Below are 16,056 nucleotides of genomic sequence, written 5' to 3'. Positions count from 1 at the left end.
TAAGTCTGTACACAGGCAAACACCAGATTCTCCATTATCATCTTCCATTATGCCCTCCCTGACACTTGATTCTTAAATTATCTGCCCTTTCGCAAATGCCGTGAGGTCTCAGATGCTACCAGGAATTTGCATGTACGTACCCTTCTTTTGAAGTGCTTGGCACACAGGAAACAAAAAAGGATTGTTATTGTTACTACAACATTTTTTTCATCAGTCATTTTAGATGTTACTTCTTCAGACAGCATTCTGGGATGCCTCTCAGGTTGGTCTCATTTACAATATGGAACTATTAAATATAAAACTGCAGCTCTATCAAGTGGCATAAGGAAAGGGACTATGAAAGGCAAATAGGGGAAATGGAGGAAGCATCTCTCTACAGATGACTGAAGATCATTTTTCCTGGTCATCATAAGCTGCTTACTTGACTGCTGTCCAAAATGGACCATGAGTTCCTCAAAGGCAGAACTCTAATATTTTCTTATCCCCAGTGCTCAGAAGAATAACTGGAACACAGCACTTCAATAAGAGACTATTGAACAAATAACTGAATTTGACTTACAAGATAGTCTTCCCTTCTTCACTTCCCCTCAAGGTGCTGTGCTGCTGCTCAGAGATAATGATACATAGAAAAGATGCAAAAGAGTGCATATGGTATGCTGCTTTTTGAAAAGAAAAGTAGCAAATAATAATATATGCTTGCTTGTATTTATAAAAAGAAACACTGGAAGGATTCACAATAAACATGTTGGAGGCAGAAGGTCAGAGGAAAACTAGGACTGAGAACAGGATCAGAGTGAGATTCATAAACTATCTTCTCGTAGATTTAAGTTTTGACCCATGTAACTATGTGACCTATTCAGATTATTTCAATCAGAGTAAAAATAAAACAGCCAATAGAGACTCTTTCCCCCTAGAAGTAGGAGCCAATCACAGGGTAAATGAAGGGTGAGATTATAAAATAAAACAAAAAACAAACAACCTCCAAACAAATAAAGTTTTAGAAGCCAGAAAAGATTCAAATCTAGGTCCTTCCACTTGGCAGCTGAGTAGCATGGGACAAACAATTGAAGCTGAATGACAATCCCTAATTCAACTAAATACTGTGTTGACATCTGCAAGGTGCCTGATCTAGTGCTCAATGTTGGGGGTGAAATGGTGAGGAAAAATACACATCCAGTCCCTGCCTTCAGGAAATTTACAATCCAGATGAGAAATACATATGTGAATCTAGGAAATGTAAAATTGCAAGTCTCCTGAGTTGTGGGAAGGAGAGGAACATGATTCTGTGGAAGGCCAGACTAGAGAGGGGAAGCTGCTCTGAAGAAGTGATCTTTGAAGATCATAAAGGATGAGGAGAGACCCAGAAGACGAGAGGAAAGAAGAGTTCGGGGAGAGGAAAGAACATGCACAAAGACCTGGAGGTGATGAAAGGAAGTCAGTAACATGTGAGGCACTAAAAGAGGGCCAGTGTGTTGAGAACAGGGAGCACAAGGGTGAGCACTAGAGAGGGAAGAAAGAACCAGAACATGCTGACTTGATGGTCAGTTTAAGGCCTTTTGCCATTGTCCAAACTCAGCAGAACAGTCATTGCAGGTTTCAAAGTTTAAAGCAAGAAAATTTCATAATCACAGGTCTATTGAGATTAAAAAGTATGCTATATGTGAAATCCTTGGCTTGGTGCATGGCAAACCTTTTCATCATCAAGCAACAGTTTTGAATAAGGTCAGACATAACTTATATTCTTCATTCCTCCTCTTCCCCTCACTAGGACTAATAATATTTTTATTAATTGTGTTTGCTAGGCACTGTTTTAAGTACTTTACATCTACTTCTGACAACAACTTGAGGCAGATATTTTAAAGATAAAAGCAAGACCTAGGTAAGTTACTTTTAAAGGCACACATCTTGGGCATGGTAGGGCAGGCTTCAAACCAGGCAGTGTGACTTTAGGTCCAATTCCTAACCACCATGGAAGACTGCCTCTCAGCCCAGGAGGAGCTGAGGTCATAGGAGCAGATGAAGGGTGACCCTTATTGAAACCATAAGGATCCTGGGTCTAGTGGCAGATACTATATACCTAGCTTAGGGGTACACTAGGCCTCCTTCATGTAGGATGTCAAGCCCTGAAAGGTGAGTTAAGCACCTGCACCTGGCCCACAGGGATCAGGGTAGGCCTGGTCAACCCATCCTCACACCCTGGCTGATAAGTTCAGAGGGAGTGCACTGACCTTCCCATGGCAGGATGTGCAGATTCACACAAAGAGGAGAAGTGGACAGGATCTGAGGGCCTGGTTGCCGGAACACCCATTTCTGATTCTTTGCTAGAGAGTAGCTGCCCGGAATCTATCCCATTATTATGTGGAAGTGATGATGGAAGCACTAATCCAGGACTTAGGGCAAAAATGTTCAAAATTAAGGGTACACCAGAAAGCCCTTGTTAGAAATGCAGAGTCCCCAGTCCCAGAGGTTCTGGTTTAGGAGGTCTAAGGTGTGACTCAGCAATTTGAATTCTTTTAAATTTCTCAGAGACTCCTGAAGCAGGAAGACCTCAGACAACAATTGGAAACAGTACTGGAGTGTTCTCTGCTTACAAATATTATGATGGCTGGCTCTCCTCAGTATACTTAGGTCTTGACTCAAATTACATCTATCCAGAAAAGCCTTCCCTAGGATAAAATAATAATAAAAACCCCCCATTATTACCTGTAGACTACTACCTAATACTAGGCTTTCTTTTTCTTCTTCCTGACATCATACAGTCCATTTTACTGCTTCTCTGCCTCACTAGATGGTAGGGTCTGTAAAGGTTGTTTCTTTGCCTGTTTTACCAATCTATCTCCCATGTGTAAAACAGTGCCTTGCACAGTGATGGTACTTTAAAATATTCCTGAAGGAGTGAGTTACCCAGTATCCCAGGATTTCTACTGAATTTTGAGACAGCCACAGCAAGGCAAATTTCCGTTTCTTTTCCTATGAGCAGGACACACTAATTTGGATAGTATGGGATACTTATGGGATTAAGGTAGAGAACTCTGGATAAAAGAAAAGGCTAAGAGCCCCACTCTCAGGAAAGTGGAAAGAATAGTGAAGATAAGAGAATTTACATATCTAAATTCAGCAGATTACAGAGGATCTGGGATCTTTGAAATGGTAATAGTGGTAGCTGGTGATAGGTCTGTGGACAAATATAAGGAGTCATCTCCAAGACATGCTAAAAGGATCTCACCTCCTCCCATCTCCCACCTGTTATACTCTCCTCCATTCTTAGAGACTAGGGTTCTCATCCTCCTCTGTGTTCTACTTATTCTAGGGATTCTTTTTCTTTTCTTCTTCTTCCCCTTTTGTATTGAGTTGTTAAATCTCTAATCACACACAAAAAAGTTTTGGTTGAGAATTTAGTTCTTTAGAACTGTCATTCCCTTCAATGATGAAATACACTTCGACTAACCCATTAGTTCATTCATTCACTTTCCAAATCAATATATAATTGGTTTTTGTTTTTCTATGTGTTGGGAAATTTAAAGTCAGGTAAACCAGCACTCTCCAACATAACTTTCTGGGATGTTGGAAATGATGATAGAGATTACTCATTGTTTCAAAAGTTCTGCTCATTGTGCTGTCCAGTTTGGTAGCCGTAACTCATATATGGCTATTGAGCACTTGAAACATAGCTAGTGCAACTAAGGAAATGAGTTTTTTAAATTTTGTTTTCAATTTTAAAATTTAAATAACCATAAAAATTATCAGACATTAACTTCTCTTGGAGAGAGAAGACATGGACATTAAAAAAATAACTTGTTTCTAAGATGCTTAAGTACCTTTAAGAGCAGTCCTTCCCTCATCCCTTGAAACAGTATGTTCCTTGACCAATAAATTACCATATCCCTTTGACCCAGTTACTCCATGTCTATTTCACCTAATGTAGATATTTATATCCCCTGACTAGATCAGCCTGAGTCTAAAGATACAGCTTAAAGATACAAACTCAATGCCCTCTCCAGGAGACCACAAACTTTTTCTGCTTTGTTCACCACTGTGACCTCAACTCCTAGGACAGGACCAGGTACAAAGGAAGCTATTTGTTAAATGAACAAATTGACTCAGTGTAAGGCTATTGTTTCATAGGTCCCTCTGCATAATATAAAGTTCTAAAAGTGAGTCCTGCAATTAATTCTGCACGCTGGTCTGGGGAAATGGAATTAACACATATGTGCCCCATATCCACCAATTCAATACTAACTCTTTCCCAAGAACCACCACTTCTGTGGCTTTTCATTCATAGCAACATTCCAGATACTGATTATCTTATCTGTTTAAAAATTCACAGTACTTATTTCCTCCACTTAAATGAACTCAGGCCTCCTTCACTCATTTAATTGGCACAATAGAGCAATTACTATTTATGTGTTTGGGTTAATATCAGATTGTGCCTCTGTGTTAAAGTATGTATTTAGATAGGATGAGTTTATCAGGATTTCCCAGCCTTTGCATTTATTAATTTTCTCTCAGTATATACTTTTCAGCCATATAATGAACTGGAAAGTTTTGCTCAACCCTTTTTCACATAGATTATATCTGAGTGTTTTTCCTATGGGTTTTCTGTGACATAAAATAAGACGTAATTGACCACTGAAGGCACAACCACATTCACAAGGTTTCTCTGCTGTGCAAGTCCTCTGTTAGCTCCTGAAAGTGCACTTCTGGCAACTGGCTGTCCCACGATGACTACGTTCCTATTTGCTAAGAGGCCACTGATGTTTAATGATGTCTGAGGAGCCACAGAAGACACTTGTGTGGTCACAGTGTTAGCAAGGTTCTTCTCCTGCATGACATCACTGGTACGTAATGAGCTGTGACTCTCTGCAGGAGGGTTTTCCACCTTGACTGAATCTCCTTGTTTCTCCCTTGTGTGTATTCTCTTATGCTTAACAAGGCAAGACATGTACGCAAAAGCTTTCCCACACTCATTGCAGCCATAGGGTCTCTCTCCTGTATGAGTTCTTTGATGAACAATGAGCTTTTGCTTTGTTGTAAAGGCTTTCCCACATTCACTGCATTGAAAGGGTTTCTCTCCTGTGTGAATTCTTTGATGTTTAATGAGACCTGACTTCTGAGAACAGGATTTTCCGCATTCACTGCACACAAAGGGCGTCTTTCCTGTGTGAAATCTCTGATGTGCTATGAGGCATGTCTTCTGAATGAAGCCTTTTCCACATTCATTGCATATATAGGGTTTCTCACCTGTATGAATTCGCTGATGTACAATGAGATTTCCTTTTTGGATGAAGCCTTTTCCACATTCACTGCATATATAAGGTTTTTCTCCTGTATGTGTTTTCTGATGTATGTTGAGCCGTGATTTCTTTAAAAAGGCTTTGCCACATTCAGTGCATTCATAAGGTTTTTCTCCTGTATGAGTTCTCTGATGTTCAGTGAGCATGAACTTTCTGGAGAAGGCTTTCCCACATAGACTACATCTATGAGGTTTCTCTCCTGTATGAATGATCTGGTGATCAGTGAGCCAAGACTTTTTAATGAAGGCTTTCCCGCATTCACTGCACACGTGAGGCTTCTCTATTTTTCGAGTTTTCTGATGCTTGGGACTGATGAATTGGGACTTAGCACTGATGAGTTTTCGACTTGTAGGGAATTTAATTTCAGTATGAAATTGTCCAGGGCTAGCATGGAGATAGGATTCCCCATTTCTGGTAAACTCAGCAGGATTCTTTATTTCATAGCTTCTGTTCTGGTTAACTAAAGTGGAATCTGATTTCATACTTTTTCCATTTAAGTCAAATATATCATGATTTTGCCTTAACAGAAACTGAGTTTTGTTCTGATGAACAATATTTCCAAATGCATTATGTCCATGCCATTGTTCCATTCTGTTCACCATGCTTTCATTTTGTAAGTGCTCTGGCAAATGATCAACTTGCCAGACTTCTAGAAAGAAAAGAACAATGAGTTTTCTATCACCTTGATTTGTAATAAAGGTATCTTTTTTTAAATTATCATGATGTGAAGTGTCTCTTTAGTGCTAACCCTATGACATGAGTGTAAATAAAACTCCATGTTTAATGTTCCCTGCACATTGGAAAAAAACAATATAAACAAACTCAAAAGGTAAAGCAGTTAATGTAAAATCAAAGTTAGATAATTCATAGTGAATAAATACAGATTTGACTGCTTTCTAAATAAGGCCTTGCAAAATATGGAAAGACTGTAAAATACAAACACTTCATTGTAAGCAGCAGACCAGAGGCTGGAGGGCCACCTCATTCAGAGGGTCAGATTCACTCATTCCACAAGCCCTTACTGAATGACTGCTGTGTACCAGCCATGGGTGCTAGTGTTAGGATACACAAATATATTCCCTATGTTCACGGAGCCCACACTGTAGTTTGGTAAAACCACTTAAAAGAAAAAAGAAAGACACAAGAAAAGCAGCAATTTATAAAAAGTGGTTTGAAGGAGCCATGGAGATGGACAGAAGTGAAGAAATCAGGTTACCTTTTAGAAAACAAAGCTTACTGACAGATTCACTGTGCAGATGGAATGAGGGAAATGAAGAAAGTGAGGACTCGGAATATGCCAAGTATTTGGCTTGAGCTACTGGGCTAGTTATGCCTTTTAATGAGATAAGGAAAATCATGGAAGGACAGAAGGGGGAAATGAAGTGTACATTTGGAAGCATATCAGCTTTAAGGCAGTCATTACATACCCAAGTCTGAAGGATATATAAATCTTGAGAAAAGCCTTGTCTGGAGATTTCAATTTTGAAAACTTTAGTAAATAAATATTATTAAGGGACAGAGGACAGGAGAAGATCATATTCAGAGAATGTGTAGATAAAAAAGAAGATGGAGGCACAGGGCCATGGTGTCAGCCATTCTATCATTTACAGTTTGGAAACTGGGAAAAGTCCACTGAAGGAAACCAAATGTTAACCTCTTGACCAGGGAGATAAGCAGATACTGGTGATTAGAAAAACTATCCCGCAGGGGAAGTCAGACTGTTCAGTACTCAGCATTTTGAGTTAACTATGACAGACTCTCGGGTGGTGATCCTGTTCCTATAATTTGCCTTCTTTCTGTAGACCATCAAGCCAACTTTCTCAAAGCACCAATCTCACATTTCTTAGAAACCTCCTGTCATCAACACTTAATCGCTGGTCTAACTGTAATATCCTCCTTTATTCCTACAAAAACAGGGAAGCAATGATGCTTAGGTAATATACAACTGGGCGGTGGAGCATGCAGTCTCTATAAGCAGACGAACAGCTGCAACGACTGTAGGAACTATCACCTTTTTCTTCATGCTGTTCCTGGATAGACCCAGATTGTTCCCATTTCACTTTCTCTCTTCTACTGATCTCTCGTCTTGCCACTAATGTCATATTCCTCCATAATTCTATACTTATGTCTTGGTTGGCATCAGTTAAGGGGCCCAAAAGGACCACTTCCTCCTTCTGAATCAAGACTTACAGCAGCTTTATCTTCAACTTTTCTTAGAACATCTGGATGTACCTTATTGCTACACATCTGCCAGCCAGGTAAAAGGTAAGACAAGGGCTTAGCTAGAAAGGTCTTACCTTAGCAGAAAAATGAAGCCAGAAAAATACAAAATGTACCTACAACTTCACCATTCCACTCAGAAACACATGAAGTCCACAACAGTCAGAATTTACATTATCGTGATCACTCAATGTACCGAACTTTCCACTAACAGGATATCAGTGGAACTTCTGATCTAAGCTCTTGCTTGCTCTCTCAGCCCATTTTACCAGCTACTCACCTAATTTCTAATTGCCCAAGGCTGCTCTTTGTCTTTCCTTCACTCTCCAGAAGATCTTATCCAGTCCAAGTTTCTATCTCCAGATATAACCTCTCAAACATCCAGACACAGCAGTGAGCTCCACTTGGATGCTAACAAGCATGTCTAACTTCTGATCTCTAAAACAGAACTCCTGACTTCCCAACCCAAATCCCCTTCCCCAGATCATCTCCATCACAGTAAATGGAAGCTCCACTTTTCTTGTTAACATAGCAAAACAGGTCAGCATCACCCTTCATCTGTTTCCTTCTCTCACACCTTATATCTACATGAGTGGTAAGTCCCACCTGCCCTCCTTTATAAATATACCCAGAATCTGCCCAACACCCACCTGCTTCACCCAAGCCAAAGCCAGTCACTCTCTGGCACCATGGCAGCAGCCTCCTACCTGCCTTTCCTGCTTCCTCCCCTGCCAGCTATTGTCTATTTTCTACACAGTAGCCAAAGTGATTCTTTAAACATAAATAAACATAACAATAATTCCATTCTGTATATAAATTACATCATGTCACTCCTCCTCTATTCAAAACTCCCTAATGTGTCCTCATCTTGTTAGCCTATTGCTAATCAAGGTCTTGAAATGTCCTTGAACAGCCCCATGTGACCTGCTTCCCCCAACTCCAAGCTACCATCGATCTTATCGCCAGTCATTCCTCTCTTGCTCCCTCTGCTCTGTGCACAGTCTTCCCAAAGTCCCTCAGACATACTCCTGCCTCAGGCCTTGGACCTTCCCACTGTCTCAGTTTAGAACTTCCACACCCAGGGCGCCTACTCACATCCCTCATCTTCCTGCTCAAATGCACCTGAACAGAAAGGCATTCCTACTCCTAAAAGTGCAGTGCCGAGGCCAAGCACTCATCATTCAGGTACACTGCTTCAATGTTCTTACAGCAATTTTCACCCTGAAACTCTTACCAATCTTCATCTATCTCTTCCTCTCACACTCTGCATTTAAACGGCAAATCCCGTCTGCTCTCTTTTACAAGCTTATCCAGAATCTGACTAACACTCACCCCTCCACCCACACAGATGCCAGCCATTCTCTCTGCCACCTACGACACAGCAGCCTCCTGCCTGGCTTTCCTGCTCACACCCCCTGCCTGCTACTGTCTACTACTTACGTGGTAGCCAGTGATCCTCTTAAAACCTAAGTTATTTCATGTCATTCCAGTACTCAAGATGTCATCATGTTTTCTCATCTTGTTAGGAATAAAATCACGATTCATTGAAATGGATTACCAAGCTCCACATGACTGACTTTCCTCTTCCCTGGCCGTTGCTGTTGCCTCTTTGGCCTTATTTCTGACCATGTTCCCAATGGCACACTCTGCTCTATCCACGTAGGCTCCTGCGTTTCTCAAACACAGTCACGCTTGAGCTTTTAAACTTGCTATTATCTCTGCTTGGAACACTCCTAACCCAGCAGCCTACTGACTTCCCTTATCTCTTGGTTCAAAGGCACCTGCTCAGAGAGTTGTTCCCTTTCCTAAAAGAGTAGCCCCAGCCATGGCATGTACTCTTCTGTGTTGTTGCCTAAGTTTATGTCTCCTCCTCTAGGAATGAAAGCTCTTGATCTATTGTGTACATGTTTTTGCTCACTGCTGCTATCCTCCAGCATACACTATACTAGCAAAAAAAAAAATAATAATTTTTAAAGGAATGAGTCAAGGAAGTAATCACATGTGTGGAACACACTGGGGAGAGTTTAAGAAAGAAGATGGAAATCTCTGTGTGAGCAAGATGATACAATATAACAAAGATCACTGAAACAAGAATTTCAATGTCATTTGACAGGTGACATGGTGAACTGGGACTTAGTGTCATTGGAATATGATGGGAGAAAAAAACAAAAGCAAATACAATGGTAATATCTACAATGAACTAGAAGAAAGTTCGGAATCAGTAAATACATAAAAGAATCAAATGGAAGTAGGCAAAAGTTATGACCTGGTTTAGGCCGGCTCTGAGAATACAGGATGTTAAAGATATCTTTTTTAGTTAAAAATTCATGATGAACGGCAGAAACCTTTAAAGAAGTGAGCTCTGTGGGTAGGTAATGCCAGGATGGCCAGGATTTAGGGTGTACAGGAGTAAAGGAGAACCTAAACTTACAGGGGTTTTCTTGGAGGGAAGATGATTCCAGTTCCCTGCAGTTATTAGGAAAGCATGAGTGAGTTGCCATCAAGATCAGTACACAACATAAAACTAAAATTGGTGTTAGATAACATTAAGGAGATGTCAGTTTGGGACTCTCCTCCAGGGAACAGAAGGAGCTTAACTTATTAGAATGAAGGAAACCCATGAGTGAGGAGAACAGATGAGGAAATGGAAAACAGAAACTTTGGAGAACCTCAGAGTGAGGAAAAAGAGAAGCTAAGGAAGCCGAGGCCCAGTGAAAGACCAGCTTGCCTTGGGGATGCAGCACCCAGACAGAGTGGGTGTTAGGAAGGGAAACCAGCATTTCCCAATGGGGCAGAAAGGTGCTCAGTAGTCAAAAAACTGGGAGGCATTCAAAGTTTTCTCTTTGGAGAGAGGCCTGGAAGGTGGAATTTCATATCAAGGGAGGTGAAAGGGTGTGAAGAAGGGAAATATTTAGAAATCCTAGGAAGAAGAAAAGCATGCAAGCAAACAAAAAACCAAGTTGTAGATAAAGAGGGATCAGATCTCAGAAGAAACAAGGGGATATATTTTGGGGGTCTCACATTCCGAGATAGATACATGGAGGAACTGACTGTCCCTCTCGCAGCTGTGATGCCTTCTCTGACCGATTAGAATGTGACCTACGTGGCCTTCCCCCTGGCTGGTCTTCTCACTCACCTGAACAGGCTCCACAGTGGATTTCATCTTCACTTCTCCATGGTGGTTCTCCATGTTCCAACTTAGAGAGTGCATCTGGTTTGCTGGCTTGATATCCTGTTTAGAGGAATGACAGATGACTCAGACACAATGAATTGGGCTTGGGGTCTGTAAAAACCAAAGAATGTTACATTTGAGGACAAAATAATTTTCACACCTCCAAAGTAAAGGCTTTTCTCTCAGGGGAAGGGAAAATATGCCCTCTTATCTGAAACCAGAGGGGACTGAGAGTCTACCACCACTTCAGAGCACCACAGACCCACCAAGGCTTTCAGAAGCTGAGAAAGGAAAGGCCACTGACAGGCACCCTCTGAGTGACACAGGGCAGCTGTCCTCACCCACTGACACCAGGTTGCTGTAGTTCTCCAACATCACGTCCCGGTACAGGTCCTTCTGAGCAGGGCCCAGGAGCTGCCACTCCTCCCAGGTGAACTCCACAGCCACATCCTCCAGGGTCAGTGATTCCTGAAAAACACAGTCCTATTTAATGAAGTGGTGTCCTTTTGATAATATGGAAGAAATGTTAAAGTTTTTCTGCTCATTTCTACTCTATTGGTTGCATCTATGTACCTAGTGTTCTTTCTTTAAATACATTGTGGAAGAGGTAAAATCCTAATAAAATATTCTGTAACTGTACATTCAACTCTGTACATCCAGTCTGTATTCAAACACCAGTTCAGCTATCTGTTCACTGAGAGCCATTTGAAAATCCTGGGATCTTTCCATTTTCCCAGGATGTTTAAATTTCGTTCCTGGATAAATCCAGACTGCTACAAGGCTGAAATCAACTCATGTTGGTGCCCTGTGTTAACTGAATTCTCTTAGTCTATTCCACAGAGGTCCATAAGGAATCCTTCCAGAAAAGAGCCATAGGAAATCTGCTTCAGCATTTCTGTGAAGGCTGCTATTCAGGACACAATCCACCACATCAGCTCCAGGAGAAACTATGAAAGAAATTTCCTGAGGCTGAAGTGCCATGAAATATTGGCATCCCCCAGGAAGTAATCTGTTTCTCCTCCAAACCAGTGCATACCATGTAAATCATGATTCTCCTGTGGTGTTGGCTGTCAGAGATAATAGATGCAAGCTGGCAACTAGTGTAACCCACAGGATCCTCTCCAGTCATGCGTGATGTCCCCCAATTAGTAATTTAGTGTTAATCCTATGAACAATATATTCCTTTTCCAACTTTGCCAGATGTTAAGTTTAAAGACTAAGTTTATTTCTCTCCAGAGCTTGTTTTTTGAAATTTATATTTCTCATATTAATGCAACTGATATTTTCATAGGCCTCTACAAATCCATGAGGGAACAAAGGAAAGAATAAAACAACCCAAAAGTCAGCTACCTGGGCCTGGATCATTGTCTTCTGTTCCTGGAAAATGGCTGGCAACTGGAATGTTCTTTGTGTCTTCTAGATCTGCTCTACATTTCTATTCAGAAGTCTGTCTTTGATGAAGTGCATCCCCAAAAATGCTGATACCCAAATTCTGTAACGTCCTCCTCGTTCAGGTGATTTTTTTTTTTTTTGCTCCTAAGGAGTCAGGACCTGTGGATTGAAGACAAAATTCAATTTGAGTAGTAAAGTGCCTCTGGGCCCAGATACTATCACTGCTCCTAGGCACTCATCTTAACACAATGCCCCCAATATAGTTAACTATCCCTTTATTTGGTGCCCCAAAAGATTTTGTATCTCTGGCCAACATAGTCTGTGATTCTGAATGTGGCAGAGGCATGCCCTTATTCTGTGAAGCTCAAGTGGAATGACTGTGAAGCAATGTGGGAAGTAAGCTCCACGCCTCAGAAGCAGGTAAATTCTCAGGCAGATCAGTTTTACAAAAGAGACCATATGCAAAGAGAGGTTCTAGACTTTGTTTTCCTTTAAATCATGCGTACTCACATACCTCTTCAAAAGTCTTTGTAGGGCAACGTATGTAACCTGCAATTCTGTATCCCCCATAACAATAAAATAAAAAAATAAAAAAATAAAGTCTTTGTATACCTGTGAGTATATGTACTTCAGTTTGAAAACATTGTACTAAACAAATCATAAGCATTGTCTTATAAACAATATTGATAATATCTTAGGATATTTAAGATACATAAAGTAGTAAAATGTACAATAATATTATATGAATTAGAAGGTGGTAAATGAAGTTGATAAGCTCTAAGGTCCTGGAGGAGAAGAATAGAGAAGCACTAATTAACACAAGAATATGACAGAGCTTGCACGTTACATGTAATCTCTAGTGTCATGATTAAAACTAGTAATTGTTTAACATACGTAATTTCCACGCTAACAGAAGGGGGAAAAGTAATAATAAGGAACTCATCCAAAAGAAGGCAAAAGAACAGGATAAGGAATAAAGAACAAGTGGGGCAAAAAAAAAAATGGATTTAGATAACTCTTTTAAAACAAAACACACTAAGAATTACATTAAGTATTATACATCAAGTATAAACAAACAAAACATGAATGCAAGCCCATCACATGAAGTATAAATGCCTCAAAACTGTCAAACTGGATTAAAAATTAAAACCTAATAACATGCAGTTATAGGTGACATGTCTGAAACATAATGATATGGAAAGTTTGGGAATAAAGGGTGGAAAAAATTAAAAAGAGTAACAAAAGATAATGTGCTGTAACTGTATTCTCACCCAATATTGGCCAGAAAGCCCAAAGAATTACTAGAGAAAAAGGAAATCACTGATAAGAGGTTCAATTTACCTCCCCATTCACAGAAATTTTCAATTTTTATGCACCTAATAACAGCCTTGAAATTTACACAGCAAAAGAAAAATGGACCAAAAAACAATAAAAAAGTCAGACCAAAAGATGATTTTAATACACCTCTCCCAGTAATTGACAGAACAAACAGACCATCAACAAACAAAATAAAATTTATAAATGAGAAAGAAATGAAACTTTTTATCTGAGGAATACGAGCCCCTTTAAACTATCAGGCCCAGAGAGGCATTAAATGTGATAGCAGTCATATTTCTCTCTCCCCTTGAGCTAAATAATTACCTCCTGAAGTCACTTGCTGTGCGGCTCTAGGCTGAAGCCCAGTAGCTATAAAATGCCATACCCTGGACACCATAACTAATAAACTATAGTTCAACAGTGTACAGCCAATCAATCACTAATAATGTTATTTCTGTAAACCAATGAGAATTCCTGTCACACAACTTTTTATCAAGCCCACTCCTTATTCAAAAACCTGCTTGTTACAAAAGCCAGACAAAGCACTTCTCAAGGCAACTTGCAAGTATTTTCCTGGGCAGCTGTACTAATTTTGGCTCAACACAATTCACAATTGCAAAGATGTGGAAACAACCCAAGTGCCCATCAATACATGAGTGGATTAATAAAATGTGGTATATGTATACCATGGAGTACTACTCAGCTATAAGAAACAATGGTGATATAGCACCTCTTATATTTTCCTGGATAGAGCTGGAATCCATTCTACTAAGTGAAGTATTCCAAGAATGGAGAAATAAGCACCACATGTACTCACCATCAAATTGGTTTCACTGATCATCACCTAAGAGCACGTTTAGGAATGACATTAATCAGGTGTGGGCAGATGTGGGGGGTGGGAGGCGATGGGTGTATACATACATAATGAGTGCGATGCGCACCGTCTGGGGGATGGACACGCTTGAAGCTCTGATTAAGGGGCGAGGGGGGGCAAGGGCGGGCAAGGGCAATATACGTAACCTAAACTTTTGTACCCTCATAATATGCTGAAATAAAAAAAAAATTTTTTGGCAAGTAAATGCTTTCAAACATGAACATATATATTAATGAGCAAAAGAAGCCTGACACAAAAAAATGAATGATGTCTAATTCCACTGATACACAATTCAAAATAGGCAAAACTAAATTAACTATAACGATAATGAATGATTAATTATATGGTAAAATTATAAAGAAAAGTCTAAAAATACAGGACAGCAATTACCTTTAGGTGTGAGGATGGAAAAAGGGTCACAGAATACCACTGGGGTGCTGGCAATATTCAATTTCTTTTTGTTGCTTTTTGTTCTTTATTTTTCTTTTTCGGAGGAGAGATGATGCTGAAATATTCAATTTCTTGACCTGGACAATGATAGTTTATACATATATTGCTTTTATAATTAAATTGTGTATTTTTTTAAATATAAACTTAGAAAAATTAACAAAGAGCTCAACAATACCAAATACTTGTTCTTAAAAAAAAAACCCATAAAATACACAAATTTGTAGTGACATGAATCAAGAAAGAAAGAGAAGTCACACAAATAAAGAATAGAAGGAACTAATGGAAGATATGACTCCAATAAAACAGATTTTTTTTATGTCTTGAAAGAATACTATGAACACTTTGTCATTAAATTTGAAATCCTAAATGAATTCATAATTTTATGATCCTACCTCCAGGAAAGATGGTAACTCCAAACCATACAGCAGGTAAATTTTCAGGTAAGCAACAAAACATAAGAATGTCTGCTACCACCCTATTTTCCTACTTTGTATTGCACTGAGATAAGAATAAATTATAAACGTTACCAAAGTAAGACAAAATTAAGGTTATTTTCAGACAATTATCATCATTGACGTGCAAAAAGAAATTCAAAGAATGACATGTTTTTAAAAAGAAAATGCTCCCTCAGAAACTCCCAGGCAGATTTTCACATACATAGTTGGCTACAATTGCACCATACGCCTAAGCTTACTTTCAAGTCAGAACTTACATTAGCTACTCACGTGTCAATACGGAGGAGGGAGCGGGGTGCGGGGGGGGGGGGGGGAGGAGGAAGAAACTAGCAATAGGAATTGGAACCACCATGATCGGCTAAGACCAACCAGGACTGACTAATAAAGTAAGATCTGGGTCACCTTGCCAACGGGACGGATACTTCAACGAAACGGAGACATTGTTAGCAAAACAGAAAGTGTGAATGTATGTCAGACGGACAAGCACCACTGCTACTATATATTAAGAGGTGAGTGCAGAGGTTGGTGAACATTTTCTGCAAAGCGACTTTGCCTGCTATAAGGTCTCTATCACAACTGTTCAACTCTGCCCTTTGCAGCTGGAAAGCAGCCGTAAACAATACATAACCAGATGGGCGTGGCTGAACTAGACTCCGGGTCTGTAGTTAGCCTCTCCGTGGATGAGAAGCTTAGGTACATGGTTTCGAACTAAAGCTGGGGGTGGTGCTTGGTATTGTCCTCTGTCCCAGTAGCCAGGTTCGAACCTCAGGCCAACCACCACGGGTCCAAGACCTGGGTTCAGCACTCACAAGCCTTTGTACCAGACACTGACCACACGCCCCCTTATTAATCCGAAACCTGCACCAGACACTCTCAAGTGAT

General features: G+C 40.0%; 1 protein-coding gene across 1 annotated transcript; it reads right to left on the bottom strand.

Annotated features, from left to right (window-relative positions):
* Positions 1-4,523: 4,523 nt before the first annotated feature.
* Positions 4,524-15,158, bottom strand: LOC138375140 (zinc finger protein 350-like). The gene is made up of 6 exons (XM_069458576.1): positions 15,112-15,158; positions 14,660-14,796; positions 12,037-12,237; positions 11,028-11,154; positions 10,651-10,746; positions 4,524-5,943 (listed from the first exon to the last, which is right to left on the bottom strand). The coding sequence occupies exons 3-6, from the start codon at positions 12,049-12,051 to the stop codon at positions 4,589-4,591; spliced, it is 1,593 nt and encodes a 530-aa protein (XP_069314677.1). The 5' UTR covers positions 12,052-12,237; positions 14,660-14,796; positions 15,112-15,158; the 3' UTR covers positions 4,524-4,588.
* Positions 15,159-16,056: the final 898 nt, after the last annotated feature.

This window comes from Eulemur rufifrons, chromosome 24 (genome assembly GCF_041146395.1).
Source record: "Eulemur rufifrons isolate Redbay chromosome 24, OSU_ERuf_1, whole genome shotgun sequence".
In the NCBI taxonomy this organism is placed as follows: Eukaryota; Metazoa; Chordata; class Mammalia; order Primates; family Lemuridae; genus Eulemur; species Eulemur rufifrons.
This window is presented reverse-complemented; position numbering and strand designations above follow the sequence as displayed.